Genomic DNA, 18,722 nt, shown 5'->3' with positions numbered 1-18,722 from the left:
TGCTCTGGGCCCCTCTGCCATGGCTCCCACAGTCTATAAATGAAGAGTGCCTTGCCACCATTGTAGCCTCATTATGACTCACCTTTCTCAACCACTGCTAAACCTTTCCCTGCTGCCACCATCTGCAGAAACTTTTCAGCTCTAGCTGCATCAGGAAGCTGGGTCTGGCCTCTCTGTGTCCCTATTCTATGGCTTAATCAGAGATAGATGAGACCCTGAGTCAAGGAATCTTTTTGGGTGTCAAAAGGTAGCAGTCCCCTTTCCTGAGAATTCCAAATAGGCTAAAGGGGCGTGAACTGGGACAGACTCAACAAGTATTGAACAAGGTTTGCAATAACTCCTCTTCCTAAGGTCCCCAGGATCAGGGCATGGCTCCACGAACTGTAGCTAAGCTAATGGGAGGTCAGCTGGCCCTATTTTCCTAAAATTTAGGATTAACTAAAGAACTGTTCCCATAAATGTTTATGAAGTGGGCCACTCGGTTCTAAGATTTTCCCCCAAAGCCTGTTTTTCAGCTTCCTAGAAACTTGTGAGTCTCCATGCAAGGAAGTCTTGATCTCCCAGGAGCTGATTCTGACCCTGACTGCTCAGGGCACAAAGAGATAGCAGAGTTTTTCTAGTGGGTGAGACATGCTGACAGCCATGCTTGGGGAAACCTGCTGTGACCTCAGTGTAAAAACCAAACAAACAAAAACAAAATTGGAGGTAAGAGGCCTATGAGGAGGTTGTTTATTTGTCCGGTTGAGAGGTGTCTGGAGCCTGATCTAGAGATGACAGCAGATGGAGGAATTATTACAGAGGAAACTTCAGGCCCTGGGGCCTGACTATACATGGGTCTGAGGAAGCAGGGCATCACACAGATGACTTCATTCAGAGCCTTGGCACAGGCACTTGACCCAGATTCCAGAACCAAGGGCCAGGTTGACCCTCTTCTAGATGACAGTTATTGTCATTCCAGGCAGGTAAGGGATATCAGTCCAGGCATTTGGCCAGAGGCACTGGCTTGGTCCCTAGTTAGCTGCTGAAGACCCTGAGACTGGGACTTTCTATCACGTCATATTACTATGTATTTCTGGCTCCATTGGCAGTAGAGCCCTGGGATGTAAATAAGAGAACAGCCATCATTATAAACCTTTTATAATCAACCTTCCTGGCTGATTAAAAACTTGTGGTCATTTTTAGATGCAAAGTCACCTGAGCCACACCGGCCTTTCCTAGACAAGACGTACATGACTGCGATTCTACTTGTACTGGTTTTGGTCATTCTGTGTTTGATATTGAAGTTATATCAAACAGTAAAGAAAAAGAAGAAGAAACAGCTTGGCCCCTCTCATGAATGTGGTGAGTCAGGGCTTGTCCTCTCTGCAGAGTGCCACTTTGCGGCTGCTTTCCTACCCCCTGCCTCCTGCAGCTCCTTGGCAAAAACTCAGCAAGTGGTTGGAGGAAACGGTTTCCCCTCAGGATCTGTAACCCATATACAAGGGACTCAGCAACTGATTACGTTGCTCTGGGTTTCTAGGAAAGGCAACATTTCTAACCTAAGGTTTGCAAATAGACTTCTGGTTTCCAGACAAAGCGGATTATTCTTTGCTTTACCTACCTCCCTTCATAAGGTTACTGTCAGAATTCAATGAAGTAAAATGGTAAAGCAAATATTTCTAAATGTTAGTGACTATAGAGCGGGTGGTGTTTAAGCAGGCATGTTGGTGGGAGGATGGGAGCATTAGATAACCATCAGATTTGCCTTCTCATCTCTAAAATAGGTCCCAAGAAGTTAGATGAATTGTTCTCCACTGACTTTTAAAAATAATATTAACTTATATCAATTACCAAGTATTACATATGCATTACCAGACATACTGGAGGGGAGGGATCACCTATAGTTTCACTAGTAAGAAAAAAATTATTATGCCAACAACATTTTAGTGTATATCTTCCAGATGTTTAAATGTATAAATTGATGTTATTTTCCATAAATGAGATATTATAAGGATTGTTTTTCTACAATTAGGATAGCCTCACATGTTTTCTAACATTTTTGTACTAAATGTAGAAAAAAATATTTGATGTTATTAAATATCATTCTATAGCATCATATTAAATGGCTGCAAGATATTCCATTATGTGGATATACCTTAATTTATTTAACCAACTCTATTTCTTTTTTTTTTATCCTCATCCGAGGACATTTTTCCTTTTTTTTTTTTTTTTGTTCAGATAAAGCAGAAGGGAGAGAGAGAGAGAGAGAGAGAAACATCAACGTGAAAGGGACACATTGAGTGGCTGCCACTCCCACGACCCAACCAGGGCTGGGGACAAATTGTACATGCCCTCAGCGGGAACTGAACCTGGGTCTCTCTGGACTGCAGGCCAACGCTCTAACTGCTGAGCCAAACCTGCCAGGGCTTAACCAATTCTATTTCATTGGACTCTTGGGTTGTTCCCATACTTTTGCTATAGTAAACAGCAGTGCATTCAGCAGCCTCTCCAGATCTGTTGTAAATGTGGCCTGTGTTTAATGTGGGCAAGGTGATTTCTGACTTTAGAATAATTCCTGTATGTGCTTTAGGCTGGTTTGGGCAAAGTTGTAAGATAAGGTTGGATTTTTATCTCAGTAATTGCCTCTAGTAGAAGTTTGGTTAGTGTTAATAATTAAGGTAACCTTCTTACTCACTTATGGTAAAAAGAATAACACTTCCAGTCAGCATCTTACTTAAATTTCAATATATTGATTTTAAGATCCACACAGAAAATAGATGGATGGCCCTGGCCAGTTTGGCTCCGCGGTTAGAGCGTCGGCCTGTGGTCCAGAGAGACCCGGGTTTGGTTCCCGCTGAGGGCACGTACCTCAGTTGCAGGTTGACCCTGGCCCTGGTTGGGTCGTGCAGGTGGCAGCCACTCAATGTGTCCCTTTCACGTTGATATTTCTCTCTCTCTCCCTCCTGCTCTGTCTGAATAAAAAATGGAAAAATGTCCTCGGGTGAGGATAAAAAAAAAAATTTTTTTTTTAAAAAGAAAACAGATGGATGATATTAGCAGTCATTCATTTCAAAATTTTTAAAAACAGGAAATTGGAGAGTGATGATCCATTTCAATAAATTAATATAAAGCATATGGCAGAGCAATTCAAACTGCTAAAGTAAAGAAAATTCAGGCACAGGATCAGATGTATAAATATACCGTATTGTCCAGGTTTTGACTTTTCAAGGTAAGAGTTTTGAGCTTCTTTTTCTTTCATTCTCATTGCCTTTAGAATTGGCTAAATGTGCAGAGGTAACCTTCAGTTTGGGAATAAGCTAACTCCTAAATTTGTTTTCACACTGGGATGATTAGTTTACAAATGAAACAAAGAAGAAGGGATGGAGATAAAGAGAGTAAGAATGTTTCTTCCCCCAAGAGGCAATCAGAAAAATTTAGGAGACTAGCAAACGAAGTTAAAGAGGAGGATGTGTGTGTATTCATGAGAGAAATTGGAAGAGGTTTTAAGAAGCTATATGTGTGCATATGAGATGGTCACACTAAGCTATGAGTGGTAAAAGGCGGAAGACAACAAGAGAGCAGAGCACATATATAAACCGAATGTGATAAAAAGCACTGGAGTGCTGGTAGGAAATTGTTTGGTCAGTCACCTGTGCTGGTGACATTAGTCAAAGAGAAGAGCATTGATATCACTGGAGGAAGGGAGATGTACCAAATAACTATGACATACAGATATGAGATATTTGTAAATTTTGGTTCTATAACTTCAGCAATGTCTACACTTGCTTTGTGGATACTTCTTGCATTGCCTATATGATAAACAGAATAATACCCCCAGCAAGGTGTTCACCTCCCATACCCCAGAATCTATATTTTCTTACATGGCAAAGGAGACTTTCATAGGTGATTAAGATACTGACCATAAAATGATGAAATTATCCTGGATTATACAGGTGGACCCCATCTAATCACCTGAGTCGGAGACCCTTTCCCAGCTTGGTTAGAAAGAGGAGATGGAAGGAGAGGTCCAAAGCTTAAGTCAGGCTCAACCCACCATTGCTGGCTTTGAAGATGGAGAAAGGGACTATGAGCCAAGAAACTTAGGCAGCCTTTTGAAGCTGGGAATGGCCCCTCCACTGAGAGCCAGCGAGGAAATGGAGATCTCAGTCCTACGAGCACACGGAACTAAATTCTGCCAACAGACAGGCATAAAAGCAGTCATGATCATTCCACAGAGACACAAGCTTACTAAAAACCTGTAGGAATTTCTCCAAAAATGGAGCTTCCTCCTAATCCAATACTAATCCTTCCCTCAAAGGAGACAGCCCTCAAACTAACTTGGTATCAAAAGTCCTTTCCAGTGTTTGTTCTTATTTGTAGTGTTTTTTTTTCCCCTCAACTACACATATCTACCCTGTTTTAGCCTGTTGAATTAGTAAAAGGGAAATGGCATGGTTATTCTAGCTGGTTTCTAATCTCTCTTCTCTCTTGTTTTTTTTTTTTTTTTTTTTTGTCAAATAAGGTAGATAAAGCATGGGAAATTGTCATCTTGAATTACTCTCTTTTCCCAATCAAAAGCTACCCTATCAACAAGACTAAAATAGTTCCTCCTAAAGTTTTGCTTCCTCATTTGGGTTTTGTGTGACTGAAATCTGTATGTAATAGTGCCCTAGCAACTAACAGGTTTTTTTTAAAACCTGAGTCTTAGCTTCTTCAGGAGTAATTTCTTAAAGGGCAAGTGTCTTTTCCAAAATAAATCATTTTAACCACCACTTAAACAAAAACCTTCACAGGGCTTAAAACTGAAAGCTGGTGATATCACATCTGCCCTTCAAAATGCCAAATTTTTAACCCAATCCAAAAAATTAGAAGTCTGTTTTTATTGTCTGCTTTAACTTTAAAATAGAAATGTGTGGATTTTTTAAATGGTGATGATTTTGTCATGGGTATAAAAGGATAATTTAATTGGTCTAAAGACATTTAAAATACTCTATTCAGCTACAAGCACCATTGTTTTCAAGAGGAACTTTGACAAAAATAGAACCTAACCATATTTATTGTGTCTGGAAACTGAATCAGATATGAAACAGCTTGAGTAACCAATGATGCTTAGCTCCCCCCCACCCCCAACCCGCGGCCAAAAAGAAAGCCTTGGGAGGACACAAGTACAGCCTACAAATATCTGAAGAGCTGCCATAGGGAACAAAGATCATATTTAACTGTGGCTCCAAAGGGCATCTCAATGGATGAAAGTTATAAGAAGGTATAAGGAAATAAGAGATACTTTTCTAACAATTAAGGCTCTTTTAAAAGGATAGAACACATAGACGTCTCCTTCCTCACATGAAGGATAACTGCTATAGGAATTGCCTTCCTGCTATAAACAACTAGTAATCAGACAAACTGTGTAAAACAACTGTTTTAAGACATTGGACAATAGGCTTCAGAAAACTATAGTCCTTGAGATCAGGGAAAAGATGAGATAAACCCTATAATTGCCCCCAACTTACTGTCTGGAGTCAGTGTCCAGGCAGCTCTGAAGGTAGAGGGAGCCCTGATATCAAAACTAAAAAAAATTACAAAAAAGACAACTACACATATTCCTTGTGAATATAAATGCCCAAATCCTTGACAAAATTAGCAACTAAACTCTAGCAATATATTAAAAGCATCATGATCAAATGGGATTTATCCCGGGAACATACAGTAGATTTAACATACAAAAACTAAGTGCTAAAATTCACCATTTTGACAAACTAGAAAGAAAAACTAAGTGGCCATGTTGATGGATACAGAAAAAGCATTTGGCAAAATTAATATCCATTAAAAAAGAAAGAAAAACTTATAAAAGTAGGAATACAAGGAACTTCCTCAGCCTGACAGAGGATACCTACCAAAATCCTTCCGTTAACATCTTATTTAGTGACAAAGACTGATTGCTTTGCCACTAGAATCAAGAAAAAAGTGAGATGTTCACTCTCACTATTTTTGTTCAACATTGTACTGGCGGTCCTAGCCAGTGCAACAAGTCTAGGAAAAGAAATAAAAGGCATAAATATTGGAAAGGAAGAAGCAAAACTCTGTCCTTTTTTGCAGATAACATGATCATGTTTATAAAAAAAAAAGCCTAAGGAATCTATTAAAAGCTATTAGAATGCACTGAGTATAGAGAAGTCACAGTATACATGGTCAATACACAATATCAAAATCAATTGTATTTCTGTGTACTGACAACAAACCACTGGACACTGGACAAAATTTAAATAGCATTTGCAGTGATATCAACTAATAGTATAGGCTTGGGAATAAACTTTTAAAAGCAAATACAAGACCTGTATACTAAAAACTAAAAAAAAAAAGAAGAAAAAAACCCACAGAAATTAAAATGGCCTAAGTAAATGGAGAGATATGCCATGTTCATGGATCAGAACCCTAGATATTAAGATAACAATTCTGCCCAAATTCATTTATGGATTTGATGCAATACCAATCAAAATCCTTGCAGGCTGTATAGTGGAAATTAAAAAGCTGATTCTAAAAGTTATGTGGAAAGGCAAAAAACCTACAATTGTCAAAACAATTCTGAAAAATAAGAACAAAACAGATGACTTATACTACCTAATATGAAGATTTACTATACAGTTACAATAATCAAGGCAGCATGATATTGGTGGAAGCACAGACATATCAGTCAATGGAACAAAATGGAGAGTCAAAAAATAAACTCACACGGTCAACTGATTTGACAAAGGTGTGAGAGTAATTCAATGAAGAAAGAATAGTTTTTTCAATAGATGGTGCTGGGCAATTAGATATCCACGTGGAAAAATATGAACCTAGTCACACACAAAAATAACTTGAATAGATTATATGTCTGAATATAAGAGCTAAAATTAAAAGATTTATGAAGCCCAGCTGGTGTGGCTCAGTGGATTGAGCATTGTCCCATGAACAGAGAGGTCCTGGTTTGATTCCCGGTCAGGGCACATGCCTGGGTTGAGGGCTCAATCCCTGTGGGGGATGTGCAAGAGGCAATCGATAGTTGTCTCTTTCTCATATCGATGTTTCTATCTCTCTCTCCTTTAAAAAAAAATCAATAAAAACATTTTTAAAAAAGACTTATGAAAAAAAAATATAGGGAAAAATCTGTGACTTTACCTTACCCAAATCTTAGTACACAATAAATACAAACCATATCATAAAAACATAAAATTGATAAACTGAAATTCATCAAAATTGAAAACTTTTACCCTTTGACTTCATTAAGAAAATGAAAAGTCAAGCCATAGCCCGGCCAGTGTGGCTCAGTGGTTGAGTGACGACCCATGCACCAAGAGGTCACCAGCACATCCCAGGTTGTGGGCCAATTCTCCAGTGTGGGGCATGCAGGAGGCAGCCAGTCAATGTTCTTTCTCATCGATGTTTCTATCTCTGTCTTCCTCTCATTTCCTCTCTCTCTCAAATCAATAAAAAAGAAAAAACATTTTTTTTAAAGGGAAAAGTCAAGCCATAGACTAGGAGAAAATATAGACAAAAAATGTATATCTGATAAAGGACTTATATCCAGAATATATACTTATATATTACTACTCAGCAGTAAAAAGACAATCTATTTAACAAAAGGCAGGGAGCAAAAGACTTGAACAGAAGAAGGAATATAAATGGCCAATAAACATAGTCACACAGTCACTACATCATTAGTCATTGGGGATGTACACGTTAAAGCCATAATAAGATAATACAAACACACCCACTAACATGGCCAAAATTTAAATGACTAATAAATACCAAGTCCTGATGAGGATGTGAAACAACTGAAATTCTCATGCTCTGTTATAGCAACCTTGCGATTCTAGATATTTACCCGTGAGAAATAAAAACCATATGTCTACACAAGAGCATACACACAATAATGTCTATAGCAGACTTCTTTATAATACTAAAAACCTGACATCCTGAATTTTTATCAATTGGTGAATGAGTAAACTAATGGTGGTATAGACTAGTAATGTGCCACAACATGGATCAATTTCAAAAGCATCATGTGTGCTAAGTGAAAGACTCCAGGCACAAAAACACTACACATTGTATGATCTTACTTGTATAAAACCTAGAAAAAGCAAAACTCTTATGACATTAAGCAGATCAGTGGTTACCAGGGGGTAGGATGGGGGAAAGGGTCAGGAGGGAACTTTAGGGGCTTATATAAATGTTCTATGGTTATGGTGGTAATTATATGACTGCATACATTTGTTACACTCACCAAAATCTAGATGAAAAACTGTTGGATTTTATTGTTTATTAATTATACCTCAATAAAGCTAATTATTTTTCAACACACATGCAGACACACACACACACACACACACACACACACACACACAATAACTGCCAAAGACAAAAAATGATCAAAACCATCAGGGGGACTGTTGAGAGGATTCCTGTGGTCCCTAAATTCCTCCATGGACACCCAGGTTAACAACCCCTGCTATAAGGCTCTGAGTGGGACAATAGCACTGTCACAGAAGTCAACCTAGAGGAATTTACACCCTGAGTTGCATCAGTAGTAATTCCATACCAGTAGCAACTCGGGCTTTGGGAGGTCTAGCCAGCTAGAGGTTTTCCACTTGGGTCCATCCATGCAACACTGTGTAGTTGGTAAGTGGCTGCTGGCTAACACTTCAGCATCAACATCTTTAAGATTTCTTTTTCCTCCTAAGTCTTACTTTCAGAAAAGGATTGGAAACTCTTGTCTGATCACTAAATGATTACTAAAAATAAAGGTATTACCCCTCCCATTAGTATTTTTATTTAAGCAAAAAGTAAAGTTGTAAGTGGAAATCCTATTTCCAACATTAGAACTTAAGGCACAGTGAGCAAATGAAGGCATTGACTTTTTGGATGCAAGGAGCTCCTTCTCAGTCCCCCTGAAATTGCATTAAGTAACCATCTATTTTACATATAAGGCTACAATGACTTTTCTCTGAGTCCTAGGACTTTGGAGCCTCTTCAAAGTTCCCCTCTTTTAGTATCAATGGGCAACACATTTTCTGAGGTTGCTTTGTTCTCTTTCAGAAGCCATCAATGTGGAAGGGCAAGAGAATGAACAGGCCAAGGAAAGGTGAGTCCTAACCCCACAACATTGTTGAGAGAAGTCTGATTCCCAGAGGATCTATACCTTGAATAGGCTTAAATCTGGGGCATGCTGAGACCCCAGCAAACACGAATTAATGGAGAGGGTAAGGAAAGTGAGAATAGAGGGAACTGGAGGAAAATACCCTAGTTGTAAATGGATGGCAGGGTGTCCAATGCACAATGCTCAGTCATGGCCAAGTAAACAATCAATACTAAAGGGGTCTGATGTGGTGAGCACGGGCTGCATCTTATTCACCATAGTAACCCCAGTACCTAGCACAGTGCCTGGACTAGTGGGTATCTTACATGTATGGACTGAATACATGAATAAGTGAGGAATAATAAAATGTTCTATTTAGCTTCTGTATCTTTGAAGCTGCTGTGCCCTCTGCTTGGCATATTCTTCTGCCAGTTCTTCACCTCATTCTTCAGATCTTGGTTCAAGTAGCACTTTCTTAGAAATGTGGATCCCTGTCTTTTATAACACCAAGTATACTTACATATATTTGGAAGTGTCTTATTAAACTCTATAAACTAAACTAAACTAAACTCTGTAGAGGGTAGGAATCATATCATTTAAGCTCATCATTGTGCTGCTAGCACCCAGCACAGTATCTGGTATATAGTAGGTGCTCAGTAAATATTTGTTGAAAGATTGAATGTATGCATGAAGGACTACATGAATATTCTTGGTGATCAATCCTTTCACAACATGATATAATCAGATTGTCTATACCTCTATCCTCCCTGAGGAACTGAACTTGTCAAGGATATCAAAGCTCTGGCTGCATGATCATGGGGTCAAAGCAACCCTCAGTGAAGAGCCTGGTCACAGAGACATGTTTATAACCCCAGGGCACATAGGACCCAGAGTGCCCAGCACTTATGTGGATACACCAGCCACTGTGAGCCTAGGGGTCCTGGGTGGTGATCCAGGGTGCTGAGATCTTGCCTGCCCTGTCAGACTCAGTTCAGAAATGGTCCAGCAAGGCAGCAGGGACTCAGCATAGGGCAAGGACAGGCCCAGACAAAAATAAAGGGTAATTATTGAAGAACATGTAGATGACACTTCTCCACCTCTCTTCAATCATTTGTTTCTCCTTATTGCTATTGCAATGACCCCCATATTTGACCCTGTCATTGAAATCTAGAAAAAGGAAGTGGCTCTACTGTGAAATCTGACCCAATTCTCTTTTCTATCTTTTCAGAGTAGAAAACTGTGTACCTAAAAAGTCTGATGAAGCCCAGCATGTTGTTAACATTTTGAAGATAGACTCAGGTGACAAAAGTGCTACGTGTTTTTAATTGAAGAGTAAAATCCACTTGACTATTTTTTTTAATCCCCTGTAGGTTGGTTCCTCTTTATATTTTTAATTAAATTTATTGGATTGACATTGGTTAATAGGATTATATAGGTTTCGGATGTACAATTCTGTGTAATTTTTAAATTGTGTGCTTGTATATAAACTTTCCTTTTCAAGTTTTTGGCTGACCTTTTTATTGTCACTCTAATCCTTCCCAGTAGGCAAGAAAATATAGCCATTAATAGTGTGAGGTCTCTAGGACTCCCTCTAAATGAAATAGCCGCCCTATAATGCCAGTTCTGCCCCCTTTGCCAGAAGCAGATTTTATCTGCTTCTTTTCTTTTCAGAGCACACTGCTTGGCTCCTAATGTTTAGGACTAATACCTCCTGTTTCAGATTCGGTCTCTTTTCTTAATTTTATACATTGCATTTTCTGTACCACTCCCATTTCCTGGAATAGGAGCTTTTATCTACTCTGGATTCTAAGGTAGTGCTTCAGTCGATCTTGGATACATTTGACTGAACTCCTACCTCTTCAGTCTGAGTGGGAGCTATATATTTCATAGTTTTATAGTGTTAATATTAACATTTTGAAATGTAAAGAAATATGTGCTCTAATAATGTGCTTACGATGCCTTGAGAAATGTCTACCCTCTGCTAAGGAGTTCTCGTTCTTCTGGGAGGGTCAGTAAGGAAGGCGGTGGCCTAGTGTGCTGACAACAATGACAGACAAACTCAAAATCTGAGAGACTAGGAAAGATGGAAGTGGAAGCAGCTCTGGATCCTGGAGCCATGTCAATATGGGCTGTTGCTAATATTGAGGAGGATCCACATGCCCAGCCAGCTATTGATAAGCCTTAGCAGAGAACGTTGGATAAAGCAGGACAGTGCTGTGCATCGTGAGTCCTGCTTCTCTTCTTGGAAAAAAAACTGACTGAGATGATGGCATGGTCAACTCTGCAAGAGCAATAGAGAGATCATAATACTCAAAAGAGAGAAAAAAAAAGAGAAAGATCTTGACCAACAGAGATGCATGTGAATGTTCAATCTGTCCCGTCCTCTGACCAGCCTTGGGAGAAGCAACAGATGGACAGTTTGTCCAAATGGACTTAAGACAGACAGTAGTTTCCTGGGTGGTCAGTGAGGGTTTTTGATGATACCCAGGTTGTTGTGATGTTTCACCTGGCTGAAAGCAGAGCTATCATCTTGATCATGGGATAAATGGCAGGAGGGTTAGGACTCTTTCAACTAATGGCTGAAAAACAAAGAGCTAGAATAAAATTAGGTAAAGTAAAATGCAAATCATTCAGAGGTTGATTTAGTCCACAAAAGCCCTAAGAACACATTGACTGGCCCAAAGCAGTGCTATTGAACATGTGTCTGAGGACTATCTATGAGTGTCATTCAAAAGAACAACAAAATGGAGTGCAGGAGAGGACTATACTAGCCCAGTAGAAATAAGTTAGGAGACCCTGGCTCTAAGGCAACATTACTAAGGGATGGAGCAGCCTCAGATCAAACCTAAAGACAATTGTGGGAGGCCCAAACTCCAGAAATGGTTCTGTAGACCCTCGACGATTGTAAACAGCAGTGCTAACCATGAATCCTTGTAATATTACCATTTGTGTACTCTGCCTTGTCCCTGCCTTCTTTGAACTCTAAGCATCCTATTGGTTCCTAACATGCTTTTTAGTTATCAGTAAATTTTCATTAAACTGATGTAATAGTCCACATTTTTTGCTTCTATGTCAGCAGTACTACTCAACCCTTGTAGTTTGATGTTACTCCATCTGTCTTTCTAATGTACTTCCTTCCTCTTGACGTCTCTGTGGTAGCCCCATTCTCCAGTCACCCTAGCTAGAAGCCTCTGACTCATCCCAGAGTTTCTCCTCTTCCCTTTCCTCTAACCACTGTATGAGAAATAGGGCTAATAATTTCCTTTATGCTAATCTTAGTAATAAGACATAAAAGATTAGGTAAGACAGGCTTTTTCTGAAGACAACTGGGATTTGGAGTTAAGGAAGGGATAGTTGCTTTTCAATGTGTAGCCTTTTATGCTGTGTAATTTTTAACTTGTGTGTTTATATATACACTAAACAAAGGCGAATGTAAAAGTATTCCTCAAAAATACATTACTACCAAATAAATTCATATAACTGTATTATATGTTTGAAAGTTGCTAAGAGAGTAGATCTCAAAAGTTCTCATCAGTGGATAAAAAAGCTGTGCTACATGTACACTATGGAATACTATGCAGCTGTAATAAAGAAAGATCTCTTATCCTTTGAGATGACATGGAGGGACCTGGAAAGTATTATCCTAAGTGAAACAAGCCAGAGAAAGACAAGTATTATATGATCTCACTTATTTGTGGAATATAATGAACATAACAGTCTGAGGAATGGGGTAGTCCCAAAGACGTGGAAGTGGGGTACAGACTGACAATCCTCAGAAGAGGAGGTGGTGGGGGAGAAATAAACCACAGAACTTATATGCATGTATGAATGAACAATGGACATGAACAACAAAGCTAGGGACAGGACAGGGAGGGAGAGGGAGGGGGAATCAGTTGGGGGAAAAGGAGAAACATCTGTAACTAAAATTAATTAATTAATTTTTTTAAATTATGGGGGTTGTTTTGGTATTGAAAAAAAAAGTTCTCATCAGAAGAAAAATAATTTGTAACTATGTATGGTAATGGATGTTAACTAAACTTATTGTGGTAATCATTTCACAGTACATAAATATATAAAATCATGATGTTGTAAACCTCAAAATAATACATGTTATGTCAATTATATCTCAGTTAAAAATAAATAAATAAATAAATAAATAAATAAATAAATAAATAAATTCAGTGGGGAAAACTGTGTAGGCTCTGTGAGGGCAGGGATGTGTCTAATTTCTTAGCCAATGAATCTTGGGAACCTAAGATAGTACCTTAAAACTATTTGTTTAAATATTGAATGAAATATTAATATATATCCTCTGAAAAAAAATGCCTCATTTGTGTATTAAATTCTTTAGACCTTCTATATTCCATTGGAGTCTGAGGAAAAGAAAGCCAAGAAAGCTTAAAAGGTCACTAGTTTTTGCCCTGGCTGGTTTGGCTCAGTGGTTAGAGTGCCGGCCTGTGGTCCAGAGAGACCCGGGTTCGGTTCCTGCTAAGGGCCCGTACCTCGGTTGCAGTTTGTCCCTGGCCTTGGTTGGGTCGTACAGGAGGCAGCGACTCGATGTGTCCCTTTCACATCAATGTCTCCCTCTCTCTCTCTCTCTCTCTCCCACACACACACTCTATCTGAACAAAAGGTGGAGAAATGTCCTTGAGTGAGGAAAAAAAAAACAAAGGTCACTAGTTTTAATAACAGTACTAACATCAGTGGTGTTTACCTTGTACCAGGAATTCTTCTAAACTTTTAATTTTATTATCCCAATGAATCCTCACAATGACCCTGTGATGTCAGTATTGGAATATGATGCCCATTTTGCTGATGAGGAAACCTAGGCACAGAGAGGTCAAAGCAATTTATCCAAGGTAACTAACTTAGTAAGTGTTAGAGCTAGGGAAAATTTTGGTAAGCATCATCCCCTCCACCCCTTTATTTCCCAGCCCCATGTTTTCTGGCCATAGAAGAGACAGCATTTTGTCTAGTTGCAGGTTGAGTGCCTATACCGCATCTTGCATTACACTAGCTCAGCCCTCCAAGGTGGTGCCTTCAGAGGACCCATACTGACTTTTCCAGAAGCCGTTCCATCATCTCATAGCCAGAAGCTGTGGTTGATGTGACCCGTGAAGATGAGTTTTTGGTCAGGGGGAAGTGAACTACAATTGCTTCCTCCGAATCCACCCCCTCTGCCCCTGCCACTAATTATTATTTTGCAATTCACCTTTCTGCCTCCACCATTCTGAAGCCAGTTTCATCCACTCAGTGCCCTCATGTGTGTTAACCCAAACTAGAAAGCACAGAGTCATCCCTGACTACTGCCCTCTGACCTTTCCCTCAACACCCACTGTCCACCTCCACTGTGTTGCCATATTCGGTCATCACCAGGCCAGGCAAGGATCCCTCCAGCTTTAGCATCCACCCCTTCTTTTCTCAGTTAGGCTCTTATTTCCAAGAATATGACAATCACCCCCCAACTGACCCCAGTCTAATATCTCTCTTACTCTGCATTCTGTCCAAAACATCAAAAGGAACAAGGAGGTAAATAGTGAAAAGAAGATCTCTATCATATTTCTTTTCTTAACCACACAGAGGCAACTTCAGTCTCGAGCTTCTTATGTAACTTTGCATAGACACACTATGTCTATATATAGTGTGTGTGTATATATAATGCATATATACATATATACATGCACATATATGTGTGTATATATTTATTTTATATATATATGTTCCATATATTTCATATATAGTCCATATTTTTTCCCTTATTCAGTCAGATGTGGTTTTATTTTATACTTAAGCAACCTAAGCAGCATAAACATAAGGCTCTTGTTAAGATTATTAGGAGAGCCATCAGTATTTAATTGTAATCCTTCATATTACAAACAGTTCTTTTTTTCTTTTTAAATTTCTTTATTGTTAAATGTATTACAGATGCCCCCCTTTCTTCCCCCTTGACCACCTCCTCCCCACTCCCACCCCCCTCCTGCCTTCCCCACACTATTTTCTGTGTCCATTGGTTATGCATATATGCATATAAGTACTTTGGTTTATCTCTTCCTGCCCCACCTCCCCCTTCCCTTTGAGTTTCTCAGTCTATCAACCAATTTGTACTTCACAATTCCTTCACCTTTTCACCCATCCCCCCAAACCAGCTCCCATCTGGCAACCATCCAAAAGTTCTCTGTATGAGTCTGTTTCTGTTCTGCTTGTTCATTTTGTTTGTAGATTCAATTGTTGATAGATATGTATTAATTGTCATTTTATTGTTCATATTTTTGTTCTTCATCTTCAAGAAGACGCTCAACATTTCATATAATACTGGTTTGGTGATGATGAACTTTAGCTTTTTCTTGTCTGGAAAACTCTTGATATGGTCATCGATTCTATATGATAGCTTTGCAGGATAGAGTAATCTCAGTTGTAGGTCCTTGCTTTTCCATCACTTTAAATATTTCTTGCCACTCCCTTCTGGCCTGCAAAGTTTTTTCTTGAAAAATCATCTCTCAGTCTTATGAGAGCTCCTTTGTAGGTAACTAACTGCTTTTCTCTTGCTGCTTTTAAGATTCTGTCTTTGTCTTTAACCTTTTTTGCATTTTGATGATGTGTCTTTGTGTGGACCTCTTTGGATTCATCTTATTTTGGACTCTCTGTGCTTTCTGGACTTTTATGCCTGTTTCCTTCACCAAGTCAGGGAAGTTTTCTGTCATTAGTAGTAGTAGTAGTAGTAGTAGTAGTAGTAGTAGTAGTAGTAGTATGTGCCCCTAGCGGGAACCAAACCCAAGACTCTCTGGTCTGCAGGCCGATGCTCCAACCACTGAGCCAAACCAGCCAGGGCTGTCACTATTTTTTCAAATAGGTTTTCAATTCGAACTCTCTCTCTTCTCTTTCTGGCTCCCCCATGATGTGACTGTTGGTGCACTTGAAGTTGTCCCAGAGGCTCCTTACACTATCCTCATTTTTTAAATTCTTTTTTCCTTTTGCTGTTCTGATACAGTGTGTTTGCTTCCTTATATTCCAAATCGATGGTTTGCTTCTTGGCTTCACCTACTCTACTATTGATTCCCTGTAAATTATTTTTTATTTCAGTTAGTGCATCCTTCATTTCTGACTGGTCCTTTTTTATACTCTTGAGATTCTCACTAAGTTCATTGAGCATCCTTATAAGCATGTTTTGAATGGTGCATCTGTTAGATTGCTTATCTTCATTTTGTTTAGTTCTTTTCCTGGAGTTTCGTTCTGTTCTTTCATTTGGAACATGTTTCTTTGCTCCTCATTTTGGCTGCCTCCCTGTGTTTGTTTCTATGTATTAAGTAGAGTTCCTATGTCTCTCAGACTTGGTAGGGTGGCTGATTGTAGGAGTCCTGTAGGGTTCACTGGCACAACCTCCTTGATCACCCCAGCTGGCCCTCAAGGTGCATCCCTCATGTGGACTGTACCCTCTTCTGTTGTAATTGAGTCTTAATTGCTATTGGCACATCAATTGGAGGGATTCACTCAGGCTGACCAGCTGCAAGGACTGGCTGTGCCCACTGACCACCAACCTCTGACTACCTGGGAGGATCAGCTGTGCATGGGCCACCACACAGAGCAAGACTTAGTTCAGCAGGGCTCTGGTACCCACCAAGTCTACTCCTTGAGTGTGTCACTTGTGGAAGTGGTTGGTGGTGATGCTTCGATGTGGTCTGAAGCTGTCCACTGAGTGTGCTGGTTCTGGGGCAAGGTCAGTTACTACCTGTGTTCTACACGGGGCCACCCAGCATAAGCTATGAAGCAGTCTGCAGATGGCTGCTTCTTGTGCTGGGCTTGGAGGTGCCCAGGCAAAGCCAAGCTGTGAACCAAAGCTGGGTGCTACTAGTGCCAGTCCTAGGGCCACTTAACGAGAGGTATGAGGCTTGCTGAGGCCCGATGCTGCTTGTTTGAGAGAATTTAAGAAAATCTGAAGCAGGAGCCAAGACAGGCCAATCCTATGGTAAAGCCACTGGAAACAACTTGGGTTGGCCCAGAATTTGGGTGGGGCAAGGCCTCAGGGAATCACCACGGCAGAGCAAACAGTATGAGCCAGGTGGCTGGAGTCCTTCGTCTGCCGGGCCCATGGGAGAAGGGCTTCCCAAAGAAACAACAGCCTCCACCAGCATGTCTGTCTGTTCGTCCAGGAGAAAGGTGCCTCTCCAGCTCCCGCCCTGAGGCCAAACAATTTAGTTCTTCCCCATATGTCTCTGGTGCCTTTCAAGTTGCCTCCCCCACACTGGAGCCCAGAGGGAGTGAGTCTGAGTTAGTCCATCCAAACGCCCTTTAAGAGAAGACCCAGAGACATAGAAAGGTATATGGTTCGGACTGATAAACCTTAGAGGAGGAGGGCGAGGGGAATGGATGTGATAAACCAAAGAATTTATATGCATGTATGCATAACCAGTGGACATAGACAACAATGCTGGGGCAGGGCAGGTGGCGGGATTGGGAGGAGGGTGTCTGGGGTGGGGAGAAACATCTGTAACAAAAATAAATTAATAAAAATTGCAAAAATGTAAGAGGAGTTGTCTGGGGCTCCAGCAGCCTCAGCCTCCCTCAGCCTCAATCTCAGCTGGGTTTTACAGCCAGAAGTTATGAGAACTTCTCTTCCTGGCACTGGACTCCTGGACTGGAGGTCGGGTGTGGGACGGGGACCCCTCACTCCTGAGGGGGGACTTTCACAGCTGAAGTATCTCTCCTGATTTTTATCTCCACATGTGGGTGTGAGACTAACCTGTCTGCGCGTCCGCCCCTCCTACCAGTCTCCACGTGGCTGCTTCTTTAATTTTGTAGTTGTAGGACTTCCATTCAGCTAGATTTCAGGTGGTTCTGAAAGATGGTTGTTCTGCAGTTTAGTTGTAATATGGTTGTGAGAGGAGGTGAGTACTGCATTTACCTATGCCGCCATCTTGACTGGAAGTCCAAACATACTTCTTTATTGTATCAATTTTCAGTCTTATCCATATACCAGCATTCTTGTGGATCTTATAATAAAAGTGAGGTTCCATTGGCTTTCACCATGGCAACCTGTGCACTCCAGGAGGAAAAATACAAACAGATACAAAGCCCTGCACTGTCCTTAGACACAGATTTTGAATCTGCTCTAATCTGAACAAGTTATACCCTGGGTCTGGTAGATAGTAGTCATTCTGAACTGGATCTCCTTTTTCCTGCATTTCATATATTTATCTTTCTTTACTTACTTTCTCACTTCAGTTATACATATCCACCAATAGCTTTCTGAGAAAGGATATGTGAGAAGTAAATTTAATGAGATTGTGTGTATCTGTGTATTATTTTACTCTACCACTTAATTGATCATTTGTCTTGATAAAGAATTTGGAGTCAGAAATTATTTTCATTGTCACCAGCTTCCAGTGTTGCTCTGCAGATATCTATAGATGTTCTGACTCCTTATCTTTTTATATGGAACTTTTAGGATCTTCTCTCTACTTCATTGTTCTTCAATTTTGTAATGAAATGCCTATTCAACCACTGTGATTAGCACTGAGGTGGCATTTTCTGTCTGGAAACATATTCTTTACTCTAGGGAAATTTTCTTGAATTGTTTCATTGATTATTTTTTCCCCTATATTTCTATAATTGGTCATTCTAGGATATTATA

At 40.0% G+C, this 18,722-nt stretch overlaps 1 protein-coding gene across 4 annotated transcripts in view; it reads left to right on the top strand.

The window, feature by feature from the left end:
* Positions 1-18,722, top strand: part of CD86 (CD86 molecule) — a 68,823-nt gene that overhangs the window by 37,511 nt on the left and 12,590 nt on the right. Inside the window, exons 5-7 of one of the 4 annotated variants that reach the window (XR_004956856.1) lie at positions 1,183-1,341; positions 9,055-9,100; positions 10,328-10,393. Coding sequence is in view for 3 of the 4 variants with exons in the window: in XM_036243859.1 (XP_036099752.1) it covers positions 1,183-1,341; positions 9,055-9,100; positions 10,323-10,393 (276 nt within the window). In the remaining variant the exon portion in view is untranslated. Of the gene's footprint in view, positions 1-1,182; positions 1,342-9,054; positions 9,101-10,322; positions 10,409-18,722 lie in introns of those variants that run through there. The other 3 variants (XM_036243859.1, XM_036243860.1, XM_036243861.1) reach the window with 3 other exon arrangements.

This window comes from Molossus molossus, unplaced genomic scaffold (genome assembly GCF_014108415.1).
Source record: "Molossus molossus isolate mMolMol1 unplaced genomic scaffold, mMolMol1.p scaffold_m16_p_5, whole genome shotgun sequence".
NCBI lineage: Eukaryota > Metazoa > Chordata > Mammalia > Chiroptera > Molossidae > Molossus > Molossus molossus.
Note: the sequence above shows the minus strand (reverse complement) of the source record. Positions and strands in the feature narration are given on the sequence as shown.